At 41.4% G+C, this 20,731-nt stretch overlaps 1 protein-coding gene, 2 long non-coding RNA genes and 1 pseudogene across 8 annotated transcripts in view; 2 read left to right on the top strand and 2 right to left on the bottom strand.

Moving 5' to 3' along the window:
- The window catches only part of LOC123958108 (potassium channel subfamily T member 2), a 36,855-nt gene extending 18,891 nt beyond the window's left edge, over positions 1-17,964 (top strand). For 4 of the 6 annotated variants that reach the window (XM_046031350.1, XM_046031343.1, XM_046031328.1 and 1 more), the window contains 20 exons: positions 351-515; positions 1,933-2,069; positions 2,628-2,691; positions 3,688-3,796; positions 8,559-8,667; positions 8,811-8,867; positions 10,099-10,251; positions 10,337-10,590; positions 11,024-11,348; positions 11,438-11,543; positions 11,628-11,800; positions 12,313-12,384; positions 12,586-12,720; positions 12,843-12,954; positions 13,851-13,952; positions 14,050-14,133; positions 14,224-14,352; positions 14,824-15,169; positions 16,127-16,211; positions 16,312-17,964. In XM_046031350.1, coding sequence (XP_045887306.1) covers positions 351-515; positions 1,933-2,069; positions 2,628-2,691; positions 3,688-3,796; positions 8,559-8,667; positions 8,811-8,867; positions 10,099-10,251; positions 10,337-10,590; positions 11,024-11,348; positions 11,438-11,543; positions 11,628-11,800; positions 12,313-12,384; positions 12,586-12,720; positions 12,843-12,954; positions 13,851-13,952; positions 14,050-14,133; positions 14,224-14,352; positions 14,824-15,169; positions 16,127-16,211; positions 16,312-16,429 — 2,835 coding nt within the window. In that variant the 3' untranslated portion in view covers positions 16,430-17,964. The remainder of the gene's footprint in view (positions 1-350; positions 516-1,932; positions 2,070-2,627; positions 2,692-3,687; positions 3,797-8,558; positions 8,668-8,810; positions 8,868-10,098; positions 10,252-10,336; positions 10,591-11,023; positions 11,349-11,437; positions 11,544-11,627; positions 11,801-12,312; positions 12,385-12,585; positions 12,721-12,842; positions 12,955-13,850; positions 13,953-14,049; positions 14,134-14,223; positions 14,353-14,823; positions 15,170-16,126; positions 16,212-16,311) is intronic. The other 2 variants (XM_046031336.1, XM_046031353.1) reach the window with 2 other exon arrangements.
- On the bottom strand, positions 238-4,290 carry LOC123958187. The gene is made up of 3 exons (XR_006822012.1): positions 3,598-4,290; positions 1,936-2,077; positions 238-612 (listed from the first exon to the last, which is right to left on the bottom strand). It is a non-coding gene; the product is annotated as an uncharacterized LOC123958187 (long non-coding RNA).
- LOC123958200 lies at positions 16,102-19,787 on the bottom strand. The gene is made up of 3 exons (XR_006822014.1): positions 19,591-19,787; positions 16,316-16,423; positions 16,102-16,244 (listed from the first exon to the last, which is right to left on the bottom strand). It is a non-coding gene; the product is annotated as an uncharacterized LOC123958200 (long non-coding RNA).
- LOC123958177 overlaps positions 18,633-20,731 on the top strand; it is a 3,521-nt pseudogene continuing 1,422 nt past the window's right edge.

Here is a 20,731-nt window from a genome sequence, read left to right as displayed (position 1 = left end):
GATCAGAACTAAAACTCTTTTTTTTATGACTCTTTCATGCACCTCTTCATCTGTAAAATCCCACCATCTACCTTTTCACCCGGCCCTCCCCAACATTACAAAAATCTGTTATTTCCATAACCGACCTTCTCTTATTTATCTCTGGCTGCTATCATTTCCATTTAGCCACCATCTTGAACCAAATCTCCACTTTTCTTAATTCCCCCAAACACTCTCCATAATCAAACGGAAACACTATACAGTACAAGGCATTGTTTTCTTTTTATGCACCACCTGGTTCCTCCCTGTATTGCAGCTAACCTAATCCAGTTTCCATCTGTTGAATGTGATGGATGTCGTACTGAATGTAGTTCGAGCAGCTGGCCTTTCTGTGGATGGAGCGGCAGAAGTCCGGGGGAAACTACAGCCGCTACAGGGCACAGACGGAGAAACACGTGGTGCTGTGCGTCAGCTGTCTCAAGATCGACCTCCTCATGGACTTCCTTAATGAGTTCTTCGCTCACCCCCGACTTCAGGTCTTCCAAAATGGTTTTAAGTAGGACAAGAGGGTGTTGGGGGGTCTTGTGTTTGTGTGCATTTGTTGTCTGTAATCCTTCTCGGGAGCCTGAGCAGCTGAGGTTAAAGCAGAGGATTAGTTCAGTAGCAATTCAATAGCACAGATCAAACTGCTGTCTTATTGATGTTGGAGCAGACGTGTTTGCTTGGGGAGGGCTAGATTCTGGATGGAGAAGATTTTTTTGTTTACTAGACAGAGTTTTGTGGTACAGATTTTACTGCATGAAATCAAGATACATATGATTCAGTTTCCTGTAAATTTAGACCAAGGACGGAAAGTTGGTGTACAGTGTTCAAAAAACACTGCTTGACTCCTGTAAGTGTGACAAACTATGCTTTCCATGGTAAAGGACTAGGCCTTGTATGTTCAAGTTTAAATAAGGTGTTATTTGCTGCACTGCCAATTCACTGTGGAGTTACATCAGCTTTGTCATTGAGATTGCTCAATTATCATCACGAGAACTAGGTATGAATGGTCATGTGATAACAGGTACTGCAGGGAATCGTATCCTGTCTCTGTTTAGGGTTTAAGGGTGACCAACTGTAAAAAGATAGCAGGTGGACTTCGAGTTAAGAATGTTTTAATCAAACAACAAGGTCGGTGTACTTTTCCCACTCAATCATATAATCTCGTCATGGCAGGGGTTAGGGTTAATTTTATGAGTCCATTATTTTGAAGACTGTCTTAGTTGTCATGTCAGTTTGAGGATGAAAATCATTTGTACTCTATTTTCAAGACCAAGGGGCGACCTAATTTAGATGATATAGAAACTCACTTTTGAATTAAATTAAACACAGTAAATCTTATATCTCATCACAGGTAGTACTGGATTAAATCTGTTTTTAGGTCTAGGGAATGAATTACCTTCAAGCCTTATGGCTGTATCAGCTACTAACAGGCCATAACATACCCTGAATGCCTTGATTGCCACCAGCAAAAGAAGGATTCAGGTCTTACCAACCAAAACAATGGATGAGTGTTATCATTCATTGTCCATCACAGCCTCAACAAAAAGTTTCTCTTTGCTATTGTCTGCAGTGCTCCACTCTCAAACAATCACTCTCCCTGCTTTAGCGTCTGCCCACTGGCTCATATTACAACCCCAAGATTGCAACTTTGAACGTGACACTTGTCCAGTCTGCATATCAAGTGATCCCAGATGGCACGCCAACCCCAAAGTTAGGAGCACTGGATTACAGACAGAACGTAGTCTGTGGAATATTTCGAAAGTAGTACAAACTAAATGCAAAAATTATATATAAAAATATGTCTCCTACAAAACACCTCATCCAGCAGACTTCTTGCTAACATCTTGCATGTGGTTAAACCTTCAGCCACGATACCAATTGTGTGTGCATGTTTGTGTGTGTGTGTAGGACCATTATGTGGTGATCCTTTGTCCAGCAGAGATGGATGTCCAGGTTAGGAGGGTCCTTCATGTCCCTCTGTGGGCCCAAAGAGTCATCTATCTGCAGGGTTCTGCCCTCAAAGACCAAGACCTGATGAGGGCCAAGTAAGTCACTGTGATAAAAAATATAACAACAATCAAGAGTCTAGAAATAAAACAGTAATCAGATATTTGTATTTAGTTTCTTACGAACACTGTATCATTTTTCTCATGTCAATTAGAAGCATTATTATCACAGTTGCAAAATCAAGCCTTGAAACCCCCCATAACAGACATAGCTCATACATGATACCTGAAGCAACTGCTGTCATTACAGTTTGAGTCCTATTGCTTTTTGTTTACCCCCTGGCTTCTGATAATACAGCCGCAGCACCTTAGGCTGGCTTTGTCTCAGAGAAAGAAAAGGAGTAACGGCCTGTTTGTTTAATCTCCCTGTCTCCTCGCCTCCTACTATCTCATCCATAAATGGCGTAGGCTTGAAAGACACATTGGTTCGTTTGATGTTCTATTGTCCTGCTTTTTTCTCTTTTGTCCTGTCCCTCAATAACATGACAACACTCTCCTTCTCGTGGTTTCTGTCCTCATCACTTTTCCAACTCTGTCTCTCTCTGTTTATCTTTTTCTCTTACTCCCGTGGCCACATGCTCTACTAACTGCCTGCAGGATGGACGATGCTGAGGCCTGCTTTATCCTCAGTAACCGGTTTGAAGTGGACCGCATTGCTGCTGTATGTTCCTCACTGTATCGCCATGATTCAACACACTGCAAAACATGCATATTTCGTGCCCGGTTATAGCTCCTAACAAATAAAAATGTCTTGTAATTTTCTTTTTATATTTCTCTGGAGTGAACTGCTTTTTTAGAAAATTACATTGTACATGAATTGCACAGTAAAAATGACTGAAGCTAAGAGTAAAACAAACTGGCTTGACATAAAAAAAATGACTATACGCAGGCATACTGCAAAAAAACAATGAGCTTCATAGGTGCAGTGCATGCTATACAGCTTTGGTCCAGACTTAAATGTCTCAAACCATTATTGGATGGATCACTATAAAATTTAGTAGATGCATTCATGTACCCCTCCGGATAAATTGTAATTACTTAGTGATTTCTTAATTTGTTTAATACTTTATGACCAAATACTTGCAAAACTAATGACATTCCCATCAACCTCACCTGTAGGCTGCTTTGTCTTTAGTGCTAACTGGCAAATGTTAGCATGCTAACACACTAAATTAGGTGAAAAAAGGTGAATATGGTAAACATAACTAAACATCAGTGTGTTAGCATTGTCACTGTGAGCATGTTAGCATGCTGTCATTAGCTTTTTAGCTCAAAGTAACGCTGTGCTGAGATACAGCCTCACAGAGCCACTAGCGTGGCTGTAAACTCATAGTCTAGTTTTTTGCTTTTGACTGATTTTTCAACAACTTTTGCAAGGCCAGTTTTACTCTTCTTCGCCACTGTGCAGCCTTGAATACTTCATCTGTCAGAATTGCATTGAAATTTTGAAATTTTCTGAAATTTCTGATATTTTGCAGGGACCATTCAGTTGCTCTGTGCAGTCAGCGATTTAAGAGGATTATTAGAGAGGAGCTAAAATCTGATGCTGTTAATGATGGGTTTCTACCTCTCTTTCTCTCTCTGTCGCACTTTTCCTCTGTCTCTCCCGTGTTTTCACTCCATCCATGTCTCTCACCGCCATCTCCAATTTTCTCAGGATCATCAGACCATCCTCCGAGCCTGGGCAGTGAAAGACTTTGCTCCAAATTGCCCCCTGTACGTCCAGATTCTCAAGCCAGAGAACAAGTTCCACGTCAAGTTTGCAGGTGGGCAGTGAGTGTGAAATCAAATATATTGGCAGCCTCTGGAGGTATCTGTCCTGTTTGGATGCAGCTACTATTATTTGATCACGTCAGGATTCAGGAAATAATGGGACGACACCTGCTAAATAATTAGATTTTGCTCCGTTGGTGACTGGAACCGTGTTGTCACCAGTCATGATGCATAACAACATAAAAGATGGGTGATTAGGTAAGCATTTTTAGTTTGCTCTGCAGGGTTGCATTGCGATGGCATGGGAAACTGAGTTGTCCTGTCTGCACTTTATTTTCTGTGTGTGTCATCAGCTGTCGTGTCCAGTTTTCGACATGAGTTGATCCGCTTCATTTGTAAGCCTGAAAATTGTCTTTTCTGTCAGCGTCCCAGTGCAGCAACACAGATCTCTGTCGTCCAAGCTCTGAAGAAGTGCTGGACAGATTGGCTCGACTTGGCTGTAAGCTTTCTTAAGGGTTTTCACATGTCTTTTGGAGAGTGTCCCCTCTTCTCCTGCTCAACAGACAAGATGCCAGTCAATCATCTGCGAGTGAAACAAGAGGAACGAAACTCTCTCTCACCCTTTCCTCTCTCTCGCACATCTCCTTGCCTACAGCCCCGGAGAACGTCAAACTCAATTCTAGCTTGCCGCCCTCATCCCAGCTGTCTCTATTAATGCTTAAAGTTTTACTTTGCTACCTTGGCAAAGAAAATCCCCTTCTTTTGATGAGTTCTGCTCAGGCAGACAAGCTCTCCAGTCCTCCTTTACCCCTGCAGTGCTGATTAAACACCTCACTGCCAGACCAGATTGAAGTCTTTGTTATTAGTGGGGCAGGAATTGTCAGGTAGAAAATTAAATTCATGTTCACCCATGATAACACACGCTCTGTATTATATGATTATCAGCTAGCCCTGTGGGGTGAAACTCGCGCTGCTGTGCTGGGAGTGAGACATTTATATGAATTGCTTTGATGTGTTAACTTATATTGACATAGTGTTGGACATGTTCAAATATCCTCGTCATTCATTTTAAATTACGAAATTGTTTCTTATGAAATAGCTGATATCAATGCCCTTATGGGCGCTGTCCCTGTGGGAATACAATAAAAAGTAAAGTACCCCTTTAAACACGTAAAACACATGAGTTCATAATTGACTGACTGTAATGTCCCTCTAATCTAAAGTCACCATAGGTAGACGCAGAGAGCAAATCAGTATGCAGTCACATGCGCATTACTGTAAGTACAGACGCCATGTTTTGACACCACTTGGAAAATACTCACAAAGTGCTAGTGTGGGAGGCATTAATGAGCAAGAGATACAAGATTTAATTTGATCCGCAGGAATAGCTTAATAACAGCCTGGCGTTCATTAGGAAAGATCTGTTGGTATGATGCTGCAGCGGGGCAGGAAACCCTGAGGCGTTTGAGTAACCAAACAGAAATGGGTACGGAGGTTTGATTGATTATCTCCCCAGTTTATGTTTTGATCCACGATAGCCAGTCGCCCTCCTGAGTTCTGTTCATTGTAGCCACACGGCGTTGATAGCAGCTCACTTAAACAAACAATAACGGCCTACTGATTTAATTAGCTCATCTGGTGGACCTGTGGTCAGGTTCTAATTGCCCTCTTGCAGAGGGTGCAAATAACCTGCACACACATATCTGCACACACAGGATTACATTTTTAATACTGGTCTGTGATAGAAAACAACACGCAGTCTGAAGAAATGGGTACAAAAACCCAGATATCCTGAGGGAGGGCGACAGAAAGAGAAAAGAGAGAGAGAGAGTGTGTGTGTGTGTGTGTGTGTGTGTGTGTGTGTGTGTGTGTGTGTCTAGGTCAGTAATTGGTTTCTCTCTTGGTTCAGGCCCCTGAAGGATAGAGGGCAGGGTGAAGGGTAAGCATAGAAGAATATGGGAAGTGAAGGGATCACAGTGGTGAAGACGGGTTCAAGAAGAACAGAGAGTGGATTTTGTGTGTAACAGTAATGAATGTTGTTGCTCCATTATGTATGGTCAGAGAATAAAATTGAGGCCCTTAGAGGTCGTTCAGAATGTACCGCGTATGAAGAAAATTGTGAATAAATTTAACCATGGTGACTAGTGTTCAGCTCGGAGATTGATCAAATCTATCTCACGAACACCAGTAAAGACCCTAAAATCGTCAATGACTTGAGGCCTATAGCATAAACATCACTAGTAATGAAAACCCTGGAGAAAGTTGTTAAATCAGAAACTGTGGGTGTAACTTGACTCAACCCCCTGCAGTTTGCATAAAAGCTGTGAGAGATGTTAACAATGCAACGTTATTTACATGAACATTTAGAACAAACAAGCACTTGTGCAAGATTACTTTTTGTTGACTTCTCGTTAGCCTTTAATATGATGCATCCTCAATAGTTGTAAGAAAGCTGATATCTTATTTCCATTTAGATCATCAACTCATCAGATAGATTATAAATATTTTGAACAGAACTAATATATTAGTTGACCATCTGAATCAATCAGTACTCTCACTGGCTCACCGCAGGGTTATGTCCTTTCTCCTCTGTTTTTGTCTTGCAGCTGTCATAGTAACCATAGAAATCAACATCTTGTAAAATTTGCTGAAAACACGTCTCTGCTCAGTCAGTTAGATAAATCATGTGAACCCATAATGCAAGAATATGTAATTCATGTGCAATACATTTAAATGTATCGAAAATGAAAGAATTGATTATCGCACAAAAATATGGTCTTCCCACAGTGTGTAAATTAATTGTTCATGCGTACTTCTGTTTGCAACCTTCTCTGCCTTGAATGGCCCTTGAGGGGTGAAGAAAGGATCTTTAATTTGAATTTAATTCATACAACATCACTGTGTTTGTGTTTTCCCCTGCAGGCTTTAGATGCCCATTGCTCTTTAAAAGATTCCAGGCTGAATGGCAAGAGGCTACTCTGTGTGTCTGTGTGTGAGTTGCATTAGGATGTACAGTTCTGTGCCTAAAGAATATTGATACTTCAACAAAAGATCCATAATCAGGAGTTTTAATTGGTGTGTCTCTAACCTGCTCAGCTTCACGCACACACAGACCTGACTAATTTATTAAAAACTGCATTTACATCCCAGCTGGTCTCCTGCTACAGCAGAATGACTCTGATACTTTTTGTCAGACTCTGACACTTCTTGTCAGACTCTGACATTTGTCACCAATTATTTTCTAATACAGAGCACATACTGTGCTTTTAAGACCTAGTTCAACATTGTTGGTAAACAAGGCAACTCTAATATGCCTGTGTGCTCATCACTGAAGATAATGCAATCAAGAATTACACAGCGGGGAAAATGGATGCTCCCTGGGCCTGATTCACTGATTGGCTTACTACAAACATTAATCGCTCTATTGGTTTTTCCTTTCAAAGAGGACGCTGTGTGGCAACAGGTAAACGAGAGGACTGTCATCTGTGTTTGTTCAGTTTGGTTTGGTTGGGGAACAGGCAGGGCTGCGTTAAGTGTTCGATGATGTGAGTGAAAGGTGGTTTAATGAGGCTGACACTGAATCACTGGCTTGTTGTTAGGTCTTCCGATCACCCCCCAAAAACTGAGCGGTGGGCCACAGCAGTGACATAAATTTTATCCCATGGGAGCAAACAGAATGTGTCTAATATAGATGAAGGGCCGATGGGGGATTTCTGACACAGCTGTCTGTTTGACTCATTTGTGTTAGACAAATATCAAGTGACGTTTAGATATTTTCCAACATAACATAGTGACATATTTGATTGTGCATGCTTGCGTCTTTTAGTGGTAAGCTCATTAATACAGTATTAAAAGTGAAATGCACAGTACATTGTGTGCCACAGAGCACGCAACAACAGTTTTTATATGGAATATTTTTTCAGTAACCACGAAAACTGTTCACATTGTAGATTATGCTGAGAAAACAGGATAATATTTCTCGGAAAACATGTTGCTATGGAGTCTTTTGTTATTTTTCAGTTACTTCAGCTAGTGAAGAAACATTTAGCCAATTAACTAATATTTGATTAACAGAAAATTAACAGAACTATTTTGATAATTACTATTTAGGTTGTATACAAAACAAAAATGCCAAACACTCGCTGATTCTAGCTTCTCAAATGTGAAAATGCACTGCTTTCACCTGTTTTCTATCAGTATAAATTCAGTATTTTGGGGCTTGGGATTGTTGGTTGAACAAAACCAGCAATTTCGAGGCATCACCATGGTAACTAGAAACGTGATGGGAAGTTTTAAATGTTTGACATAACATTTTATAGACCAAATCATTGATAAAAAAAAATAATAGATTACACCTTTTTCTAGTACCACAAATTAAATTATATTCACTCTCTTGTTTCAGTTGGTAGTAAAAACTAAACTAAACAGAGCTGTATATCTCCAAACCGCAGTAGATACAACTGCGATCACTAGGGGTTAAGTGAGATAATTTGTTTGTACTTGGTTGCACAGACCTTATAAAGCATTTCATTTACTGGCCCCTTTATGTTGGTTGCACCTAGATTAATGGGATGAAACTTTCTCTGTCACCCACACACACACACACACACACACGCACACACACACACACACACACACACACACACACACACACACCTAGGGCAGAAGAGTCTTTTCCAACAGCACATTTGTATTCACTGCAGGGTTCTTGGGTTTAGAATGAAAAATTATATAGAGCACAATGTGAGTGTTTGTGTTTTTAGTCAAGGCTTGTGTGACCTCGGTCGCTTTGCCCCTCTTGTTTCCTGTCTGCAGATCATGTGGTGTGTGAAGAAGAGTTTAAGTATGCCATGCTGGCTTTAAACTGTGTGTGCCCTGGTACCTCGACGCTCATCACTCTTTTGATCCACTCCTCCAGAGGACAGTGAGTTCTCTATCCCTCTTTCTATAAGACTGTTCACGGTACGGTTTTATAGTCTCAATAGTCAAAAATACAGTAGATACAGTGAATAGGAATGAGCTGCTTCTTGTATCCACAGTGTCACTCAGCGTTGTTTTGTTTTTCAGAACGGCGCCCCAAGAAGCCTTCAAGCAACGTGTAGGAGCCTTTCAAGCCCTCAACAGGTAGGGTGCATCTGATCTGTATTCACACCCAGGAATTATGTGTCACAGTGCTCAATGTTCATCCAAATCATCTCTCAACTTCCATATTTTTCACACAGTGCAGAGATTTTGTAAAAATATTTTTTTGAAAGCTTGTTATTTAGAAATTGTGGTTAGAAGATTAATTTTTGATGATTGTAGCTAACTTTAGATGCTTAAAAATGGCAGCTTGTTTTGTGGGTTTGAAATATTCAAATACACAGAAATATGGGGATGTGACATCAACATACTGCAGACAGCATGTCATGTTTGTGAAGTTTTACACAAATCTATACAAGAGAGGCAAAAGATTAAATATGAATGAGTCCTAGTTTTGTTTGGTGGTTCATTCACAGCTTTCACTTGCTGGTTGAAGTGACTCTCTGTTATTAAGTAGCAGAACTATAACAGTGATTAAAATGTTGCTAGTCTAAATATGATTTTTGCCTGGTGGTTAAAGAGTTAGACTGCCATTGTAAAGCCACAATTTGTGATTTCAACATGAATAACAGGGTATTCACACAAAAAAACAATCCTGATATCAATCACAGAATATAAATTAAAATCAAATTAGACAAGAACCAGTACAGTACAATGGAACTATTTTTTGAATTGTGAATAAACAAGGAAGTTAAACCTGACAAACTTTGGTTATATATGAAAATACATGTATTTATATGTTAAATAAAGACTCATTCAAATACTCTATAGCTTGTGTCTGATGAGTTCAACATTCAAAAGCAGAATGTTTCATAAGTATGCTTCTATATCTGGACTTGATGCCATTTGGTTTATTGGCTGTGACAATGCTACATGACTAGGATTTGTCCTCCTCCTCCCCTGCCTTGCACTTAGTTCCTGTAAACTGCAAATTCACTGTAACACTTGTTTATATAATGCAGTCTTTGTCGCAAGCCACCCACATTTCTGTTGTCACCTCTTTAGCCTCCGCATCTAAAGCCATATCCCCTTGAGAAACCTGTTGTCCACTTAACTGTGTGAATGTGTCCATCTGAGACCTACTGTTTGGACAGGCTGGGTGTCCTTTAAAACATCAGTGAGCTAATTGAAGTATTGATCAGCAGCTCTGACAGAGATGTAAAATGGAAAATCTTCACATGTGGACCTGGTGTACAGCTTGATGCTTTGTGTTACATGTTGTAAAGGTCACTCTTTCTCCATATGGCCAATCAGTCCTCTTTGTCTGTCTCAGGGAGGGCGGTGCGTGTTCAGCGGACCAATGGCACCGAACCTACCGGCGCTGCTCAGCCAATGAGGTGCATCACATCCGCCTGGAGGAAAGTAAATTCTTCGGGGAATACCAGGGCAAGAGTTTCACCTTTGCCTCCTTTCATGCTCATAAAAAGTAAGTCATAATGTGAAAAGGCCAAGAAATGAGAACACACACCAACCTGCACGTTTCAGAGCTGACCTTGTCTCTGCGCCTGCAGGTATGGAGTATGTCTGATTGGAGTACGCAGATTGGACACCACCAACATCCTGCTGAACCCTGGTCCCTGCCACATCATGGGGGCCTCTGACACATGCTTTTACATCAATATCTCCAAAGAGGAGAACTCCGCATTTGTCAGGGGCCAGAGAGAGCCATCATGGGGCGGCACGGGAGGAAATGCCAGGGGAGTGCACCAAACCATCTACCACGGACTCACCCGCCTGCCAGTCCACAGTATTATCGCCAGCATGGGTCAGTCAGATGGGCATGGCACAAAGACTGTGTAACATTTACACACTGACCTTCTGTTTGCAGTTTCTGTGTTGGTCAAACATGCAAACCTGTCATTAAACTGTCAGACAGCAGAGCAGTCACAGCTGTCACGTTTGAAACCTATCTGGGTGATTAAAAATATTCATTGCTTTTCTGAAGAAGTGTCATGTATGTGATTATAAGTCCCACTTGATAAGAGCAACTGCCGAATTAACTGAAACGTCAGATACTGTGGTTTTACAAACACACCACCTAGTGGACAATAATGAAACTGTCCAGCTCACAGGTTTTAAATGCTCTCAGTCTCACAGTATGTGTTATCAGGGATCTGTGCAAACACATCACGTATAGTGTTTGAACCTTAAACTTGATCTCTCCCTTGATAATCACTAGCTGTGTGTGCATGTTTCAGGCACAGTGGCCATCGACCTGCAGGACTCCAGTGACAGCAGCCCGGAAGGCCAGGACCCAGGGAGCACCGGGCTGGGCAGCGGAAGAGGAAGCAGGAGCAGCTCCAGGACAGAGATGGGTGGCACTAACACTTTGGCCCTGCCTGCCTTGGGAGACTCAGCCGAGGAGAGGCGGCACAGCATCGCTCCCGTCCTGGAGCTGGTGGACGGTGTCAACAACCCCGCCTTTGACTTGCTGGGAGACCAGTCAGAGGACGAGGGAGGAGAAGAGGGCAAGGACGACAGTGACAGAGATGAGAGCGCCCATTGGTGGGGTCGACACTGCGAGTAAGCAATGAACATGGTGTTTAAATTTTCTTTTGTGGGTATGTTAAAGTGTTAAGTTGTTCAGAGGTAACTTAGGGCTTCTGCTACAGATGGGTGAAGGGATACCCGCTGAACTCTCCATACATCGGCAGCTCGCCTACATTGTGCCACCTTCTTCAAGAAAAGATGCCTTTCTGCTGCCTGCGCATGGACAAGGTATGGAATTTAAAAGGCTTGCTATCTTTATTTTAAGTTCACATTGCCATCCTCCTCGATGACACCACTCTGTTTCTCTACTAGGCTTGTCACCACACCCTTTTTGAAGATGCCCGCTCCTATGGCTTCAAAAACAAATTGATCATTGTGTCTGCGGAGAGCGCAGGGAACGGTCTGTACAACTTCATTGTGCCTCTACGGGCGTACTACCGACCCAGAAAGGAGCTCAACCCCATCGTGCTGCTGCTAGAGAGCATGTAAGGACACATCTACTTTATTTGTTGTCATGCGGTGGCCATGCTTGTAATGCCATAGCTTCAAACTGAAATGGGTTACATGTTAGTATTGCCCAAAATTGTTGCTATGAGCACAGCAGCTAAGCTACAAATCTGGGTAAAATGGGTTCCTCCTTAAATAGCCTGGGGAGGAGAAAAACTGAGCTATTTAAGGTCCCTGTAAACGTGATTTGTGAAATGCTTAATGCTTTCAGGACAATGCGTTCCACAATCCTGTGTCGTGTTTTGTGGCTGGTACACAAATGCAGTCAGCCAAATGAGAGTGGAATCCAATAAAAAGGCAATAAAATGCTGAGTCACTCCAGTGTAGTGCTGTTATTTTCAGCTTTCTCTGCAGGCAGTTTGGCTGTGTTGTATTTCTCAGGCTGAGTGAGGGGGGTTCTGCCTTTTTGGGGATGTTAGCTCTTCATCATGGCATGCATACATCTCTACTGTTTGGAATCTCAAGTCTGTTTGTGTTTTGATTGGTTCAGACCTGAAGCAGACTTCCTTGAGGCAATCTGTTGGTTTCCCATGGTGTTCTACACAGTGGGCTCCATCGACAAGTAAGGCAGACTGCAGGCTGATTTCATTATTTATATTTCTCTTTTTCATCTTTACTATTTCCTTGATCTTTTTTCATTTATGTGCTTCTGCACCTCTCAAATGACCTAGTTTACTCTGTATTAGTCCTGCCCTTCAACCCTAATCTTATTCTTCTTTATCATGTCCCCCCTACCCGTCCTTCCCTCTCACTCTCTCCACAGTCTCGACAGTTTGCTGCGATGCGGAGTGACTTTTGCAGACACTATGGTGGTGGTTGACAAGGAGAGCTCCATGATTGCAGAGGAGGACTACATGGCCGATGCAAAGACCATCGTCAATGTCCAGACGCTCTTCAGGTCTGCAGTGCCCAAACTTACTCTGCAATTTCACACATTAACTTAGTTTTTCTGCTTGATTTTGTTCCCTATCCCTTTTTCACCCATTATTTTCTCTCTTTCTCTGTGCTTCTTCCTCCCAGACTGTTCCCAGCTCTTAGTATCATCACGGAGCTCACCCACCCTGCCAACATGCGCTTTATGCAATTCAAAGTCAAAGACCACTACTCTCTAGCTCTGTCCAAATTGGAAAAGGTAAAAGCTTCATACCCTCAAAACCCCCATTTCCTTTCTTTCTCATTTCCCCCAACACAGACTTCAGAGGTCATAATGAAAGGAATGAGAACAAACGTGGTAGACTCTGTTGTATTATAAAAGCCATCCTTTATTTAGTATTCTTATTGTTTTTTAGGAATACAAGCATTGAATCACTGCTAATGTTGCCGTGTTTTGTTGAAAAGTGGTAGATTTGTTGCCACACAAAGTTTTGCTGTGGACCTTTCTAACTGATTTTAGCTTTGTCGTTTTTGTTCTTTTCACCCCATTTTTTCATTTCTGTTGTTAATATTGTTCTCCACGTGGCAACTAATGAATTTCCCCCTTTTGTATTAATGCCTTTTATGTTTTATGTAAAGCACTTTGACTTGTTGAAATGTAATATACAAATAAACTTGCCTTGGGCATCAATAACATTTATCAGCAAATGAGTAAAGGGATTAGCATTATTATGAGAGAACTGTTTTTGAAATTTCTGGCAGTGTTGCCTTGCAGCAGGAGGGACATTTGGTAGATTTCCAGCCTTTTCTTTGTTTGGGCAATGCAAGTCAAATGCACTGGGAACTGTAATTTGGCTGTGGGAATGAATGTCAGTTTGAGAATTAACTTCTTTAGCCGTGAGTGTTAACATTGCTTTCTGCCGAGTACATGCTGAATTGGATGCTTGAATCTGTAAATGAATATGATTTTAGAAAGGAAAAATATGCTAGTTTTATGGCACAGGTTCCATGATGATGCTTACAAACAGTCTGGTTTTGAGCAACTTTCATCAGATCATCTCATCTCTACAAAGACCAGTGTAATCGGGAAAAATGTGTGTGTGTGTGTGTGTATGTGTGTGTGTGTGTGTATGTGTGTTTGTGTTTGATCTGCAGAAGGAAAGGGAGAAGGGGTCCAACCTGGTGTTTATGTTCCGCCTGCCCTTCGCTGCAGGGAAGGTGTTCAGTGTCAGCATGCTGGACACTCTCCTCTACCAGGTATCTCAAACTCTTCCCTGAACAAGAAAAATCCAAAATGTCAAAATGCCAAATATGATCTCTTTCTGTTGACATGTGTGCCATGTTCTCCTGCAAGTCATTTGTGAAGGACTACATGATCTCCATCGCCAGGCTGCTACTGGGTTTAGACTCCATGCCTGGCTCGGGTTTCCTCTGTGCTGTAAGTGGCCGAAAACAAACAGCTTGAATTCAGTCCGTTTGGACTGTGAAGCTTGAACTGAGGTTGTTTATTGTGTTGTTTTTTTTCTAGATGAAAATCACAGATGACGACCTGTGGATCCGCACCTACGGCAGGCTATACCAGAAATTGTGCTCCTCCAATGGAGACATTCCAATTGGCATCTACCGGACAGAGGCACATAAGCTTCCAGTTTCTGAGGTCAGCTGCTACTGTTAGTAGTTTTGAGGCCAAAATCCACAGGTTAAAGTCACTGGGCTGCTCACTGAAGTCAACAAACTTTGACTCTAAAGCCCTGCCCGTCCATGTTTTGCCAAGTGTATGCTGAGTTATGAAGACACAGTCAGATATGAAGACAGTAAGATCTTTGGTTTGACATGTGAGATGTCAACGGGAAAAACTAGTTATGTTGGTTACACAAAAGATGTTTAGTTGTAAAATTCATTATATGCCACAGAGGGTATCTTGTTCATTATTCAATGATTATTCATTGATTTAACCCTCCTTGATTATTAATTTATAATATGATAAGAAAGTATCAATTCCTCTTAATCTTGAGAAATCCGAGTCATCACTGGTGAAGAAATGATTTAATAAAATAAGTGAGTAACAGGTTGATAAGGAAAGGAAATTAAAGGTTTGTGAATGTGTGGACATGTTTGTGTGTCACAGTCCCAGGTATCAATCACAGTGGAAGACTACGAGGACACCAGAGAACCCAGAGAGCCCCTCTTGTCCCGGACCGGTGCTCATCGGAACTCCACGTCCTCTGAGCCCGTCTCCACCTCTTCCCACTCCTCAGACCACCCGCTGCTCAGGAGGAAGAGCATGCAGTGGGCACGGCGGCTGAGCAGGAAGGGGGGTCGGGGCTCTAATGCAGCCAAGGGGGGTCCAGGCAGCGCGGCAGAGAGGATCAGTCAGCAGAGACTGACCCTGTTCCGGCGCTCAGAGAGGCAGGAACTCAACGCCCTGGTGCGAACCAGGATGAAACACCTGGGCCTTTCTCCAACTGGATTCAGTAAGTCCATATCAGTTTGTGTGTGAAAGTAGTCTGCTCCTGATTGAAAGTATAGGTTTACTCGTGGTTGAATGTAACTACATACATTTACTGAAGTACAATTCTGAGGTATTTGTACTTGAACCATATGTACCGTATATACAATACTATACTATACTTTTACTCCTCTACAGTTCAGAAGTAAATATTGTACTTTTTACTCCATTACGTTTATTTGATTTCTAGTCACGAATTACTTCACAAATTAGGATTTAAATAAATGATGAGCTTAAAAAATTAAATACACTGTTAAAGATTAAATAAGCGGTTCCCACCCTTTTTGGCTTGTAACCCCCTTTCTTGAATCCCCTTGTCAAGTTTTAGATGTCTACAAGATAAAATTATTCAATATTTAACAAAAAAAGCAACGATTAGGGAAAGTAAAAAATAAATATGATACAAATTTATGTAGTAGAACTTCTTTTCTTCCTTTTTACAACATTAATCATTACCCCCATTTTGGGAACGGCATAAAGTATATAGTATGGTGATATAAAAAAACTCAACCAGTTACAACAATAAAATGCTACATGTGCATTAATACATCAATCAATCAGTAAAAATATATATAAATATACATACATGTACACATACATAATGATTACATATAACTCACTACTTTCTGTACTGTCATTGTAATGTACTTTTACAATTTTTTTTATAAATAAGGATTTATAAGGTCACATATGTTATATGTATTGGTACTTAAGTAAAGGACCTTCCACCTCTGTTGTTTACTGTCTGTTGTATGTCTGTATGTATTCAGCTTGTGTTCATTTTTATCTAAATTTGTCTTTCCGTCTTGTGACTCACAGTTGCGTATCCTCAGTTCTGTGTGTACGGATGTTGCACAGCCTGCTGTATATCCTGTGCCTATTTTATTTTCTGCCTCACTCACCTCTTTTCTTCCTGTGTCAGATGGGATGACAGACCAAGGGAACAGACTGTCTTATATCCTCATCAACCCTTCTCCAGACACCAGACTGGAGCTGCACGATGTTGTGTGAGTACACAACGCCAAATATAATTGATAGCACTGTAAAATGAACACAGTGTAAAAACTACAAATATTACAGGACTCTATTTGTTACCCCCATCTGCAGGTACCTGATCAGACCAGACCCCCTCTCTCTGGTACCCAATCAGGGAAGCAGCAGGAAGTGCAGTGCCGGACTCTCAGAGAGCCACAGGTTCGATACGCAGGACAGCACCCATCTGTGAGAGACAAAAAAACCCCATACATTTTCTGTCAAAACACTGCCAGATAGAGAAAAAACAACAACACAATCAAGAAATGGTGAGACGGAAAGGGATGCAACCAGATACCACAAGGCTCTTGTATTTTCTTCAGTCTTGGTGAACTCAGAGGTGCCGGACATGCATGGACCTTTTCTGTAACAATGGGAATGTTTTATTTATGCACCTTGCTATTTTCAAAGTGGAGAGCTGTGGACACAGAAGTGCATTTAATGAAAAACTGTATGTATTTATATCTGTGTATGTGCATGTTATGTACTGCATCATGTACATGCAGTGTGTATGTGTGTGTGTGTACTGTACGTATGCGCTAGTGTGTGAATGAATGTGTATGTATGCTTATGGATCAAGAGCAAGACACTGCCAATTGTATCTGGACAGCCAAAGGAATCTGCTGTCAAATGAAAGTCAAGGGATGTTTATTTGTGTGTCCCTCTCTTTTGTCGTAGGTGCGTTTTGTCACACGTAATGTTGTTGGAGGTATTACACTACAGTGCACACACCCTGTGAGGTTTTATTGTTTTTTGGGGGTTCTTCATAAAGCCTTTTTGAAACTTTTTACCTGTTGCTTACACAGTCAAACGCACACATTTGTTTTACGCTCACCAGCAGCGGAGGAATCCAAAGAGCATGAGTCTCAATAATGAACATAAATATACAACAAACATGAATCGTCACTGCAGGGCATTCAGTCACATTGATGTCTGAAGTATGTGTCTTCAATTATATGAGTTCTCTTAGAACAAATCTGTTCCTGAGTTTATTGTTTGCCTGTTTTTTCTTAAAGTCCCACTCTCTCTGCTTCTGTCAGTCAGTGTGAGCCGTCCTGCCACCAGCTTGCTTTTGCTGACATGCATGTTAGAGATGCAGGGGGTGGACAAAATAACAGGAGCATATATCATAATATAATACCAACCAGTACAATAGCCATGCAGTAAATACTACCTTTGTGAAGCTTATAACTTAACATTTTTGAGACAGTGTCAGAGAAGTGCTGATTCAGCTCTCAGTTTTGAAGCCGATTTATAAGCTTTGCAATTAAATATTTGCTGTATTTATTGTACACTGCAATAAATATCCACTTTTCAAGTATTTTATTTGCTAATTGAGAATTAAAATCTATACTATAATTTGGTGTTCAGCCAGAAACTAATTTCTCTGAATGCAAGTGAAAAATGTGCCAGTAGATTATTCTGCTTGTTTTTTCAGCCTAGTCTACTTTATCTAATAGATTTTCAGTTGTTAAAAGAAACGTGAGATTTCAATCTGTTAAATTGAAGTAAATTACTTGTTAGGGTGGACATTTATGCCGTTTGTATACCAAGGATTTGCAAGCCTCTGTAAATCTTCTGTCAGAAATCCTGAATGTGCCGTTTCACACAGAAATGGTGCAGCCATGTGGTGGGAATGTTAACTGGCATCCCTGCCAACACCACTGCTGTAGCTTTAGTGCCATCATAACAAATGAAAATATGTATATATTAAATTCAGTCATTATAGCTTGTCATTGCTTTTATTCCTGTTTTGGTGTCAGTTTTTGCAACTACAACCAGAATCTCTTCTGATGATTTCACTCAGATGTAAAACCACATGACATCAGAGTAGTCAAAATATTTCTTGAATTCTAAGTGTATCACTTGATTGTCTGACACAGTGTGCCTTTTGTGTGGTTTACCCTACCAAGCTCACATTCCTGAGTTATTTTGCCTCTACACATCCACACTGTATGACTCACACTAAATGACTCTAATTCATCTAATGTAATGTCCCCAAGCTCACCGACAACCACTCAATACTGTCTTTTTTCAGTTCATTTATGCATTTTCATTAGGTAAATTATCAAAGTCTAATATATTGCTTCACGTCTAATGGTAGGTAAGTCTGTGTGGACAAAATGGAGAGTGTATTTTTAACTAGAGGTCAGCTCACTGGACTTTGCTGTTTGTGTTGCTTTGCACTGTTGTGCTCAGGGCTGTGAAAAGCCGAACATGAACTTCACTCATTCTCTTCATCCAGCGTGTTTAAACATAATCACATCTTCATCTTATCAGTATGTGAGCTAAGCCCTACACATGCCTGACTTGTCACAATGTTTGAGGTGGAACGGAAGCGGGAATATACACGCTGCGATTGAAGAATGTGGGTGTGGCCAGGCTAAAAACCAGACATTCAACAAACAAGGCGTATAAGAGCTCAGGCAGAGAACTGTGCAAATTGAAGCAGAGGAAATGGCAGCGCAACCAGTCAGTGTGCTGATCACAGGAGCAAACCGAGGCCTGGGCCTGGAGATGGTTAAGCAAATGCTTGAGGCCCCCCATCCAGTAAGAAAGCTGTTTGCTTGTTTGCTTGAACCCCGATGGACCCAGGGCTGAGGTGAGAGTCTTTATTTACTCTGTGCCTCATTGAGTTCCTCATCAAATGACTGTGTTTCTACTCCCTAAATTACGTACAGGAAAAAAAATAAAATTCTCTCGCAAACCACAAAGCTGCAGTGATTGATAGGGCTGTGAAGAAGCAGAAATCCTGCACAGATAAGTAAGTCCAAGTGATCAACTGTGTGCTGTATTCTTTGCTTCTCCTGAATTACAAACTTGTCTTCTCTGTGTATTTACAGGCCTTGAGGACACTGGCAAAGAAGCATCCTAACATCATCTCTATCATCCAACTAGGTACAAGCTCTCCGTCCTGCACCCATGTCTGGACACACACTGGCCTTGCCTCTATGAATAACCCTGTGTTGTGATATTTATCTGACTGTCTGCTGTTGACCAATGCTGATGCTCCACTTTTTAATCTCTCTGTCAGACGCCACCGACCTTTGTAGCATAAAACAGAGCGCCCAGCAGGTGGACTCTCTGGTGGGGACAGGAGGTCTCAACCTGCTGATTAACAACGCAGGGTTCCTGGCCAAAGGCAACCTGCAGGAAACCAGTCCAGAGGACATGAAGATAACTTTTGACACCAATGTCATTGGCCCTATGAACATCATTAAAGTAAGGGAGAGGAAGATCATGTGTCATGTCTGTAACACAGAACTTCAATACTGCATTTTCTTTTCCATTTAAAAGAAGGAAATTGGGTGGTGCTCTCCTGCTCTACATTGTTTTGTGTTTCCTCTCACTGACCTTATTGCATCATTAGGAGTTCCTGCCTCACCTTCGCGCAGCAGCGAAGGCCAGTAAGATGTCTGGGATGTCGAGCAGTAAAGCAGCAGTCATAGGAATCTCCGCACTTCTAGGTTCAATGGAATCTGTAAAAGAGTCATATTCCTTCCTCCCTGCCATCTCCTACCGCATCAGCAAGGTGAGTGACAATCTGCTAACACTGTGACCTGCTACTCAAACTCTTCATGTTACATCCATCGAGCGGAACTGTTCACCCTTCACCTAAAAAAGTCTCCTCCTTTTCCTTCCTCTCTTCCCTTCACAGGCAGGTCTGAACATGCTGACACTGTGTGCTGCAGAGGAGCTGAAGAAGGATGAGATCCTGGTTTCTGCGCTGCACCCTGGCTGGGTTCGCACTGACATGGGAGGAGAGGGGGTGAGTCTGCGTTTTTTACCTCAATGCTCTAGTTATAAAGGATACAATGAACCAGTGTAGAGGGACCAGAGTGAATGATAGTTTACTTTATTAATTGAGAAGCACAACATTAACATCATGTTGCATGACTTCACATTTCTCACACATTAGCTTTGAGTGTTAATGTAGGCTACTCGTTGGGCTTTCTCAAAATGGCAAAAGAAAATATTAGTAGTAGGCAAAATCACATTCATAAAACTTAATATTAAAGTTTTGTTTTACACATTCAAATTCAGTTGTTCAAGATATGGCATACAGTGGGGGAAATAAGTATTTGACCCCTTGCTGATTTTGCAGGTTTGCCCACTTACAAAGAATGCAACAATCTACAATTTTAATCATATGTACATTCTAACAGTGAAAGACAGAATCCCAAAGAAAATTCCAGAAAATCACATCATATGAATTTATTAAAATTGATAACCATCTGATGAGGAAAAACAAGTATTTGACCCCCTACCAAACAGCAAGTATTCTGGCTCCTACAAGCCAGTTAGTCTTTCTTTAAGACACAGCCCCAATCCCAACCAATTATCTACATCAAATACACCTGCCTCACCTCGTTACCTGTATAAAAGACACCTGTCAACACCCAAACAACCAGCATCCAACATCACCACCATGGGCAAGACCAAAGAGCTTTCTACGGACATCAGGGACAAGATTGTTGATCTGCACAAGGCTGGG

Source organism: Micropterus dolomieu, linkage group LG02 (genome assembly GCF_021292245.1).
Source record: "Micropterus dolomieu isolate WLL.071019.BEF.003 ecotype Adirondacks linkage group LG02, ASM2129224v1, whole genome shotgun sequence".
Lineage (NCBI taxonomy): Eukaryota > Metazoa > Chordata > Actinopteri > Centrarchiformes > Centrarchidae > Micropterus > Micropterus dolomieu.
Note: the sequence above shows the minus strand (reverse complement) of the source record. Positions and strands in the feature narration are given on the sequence as shown.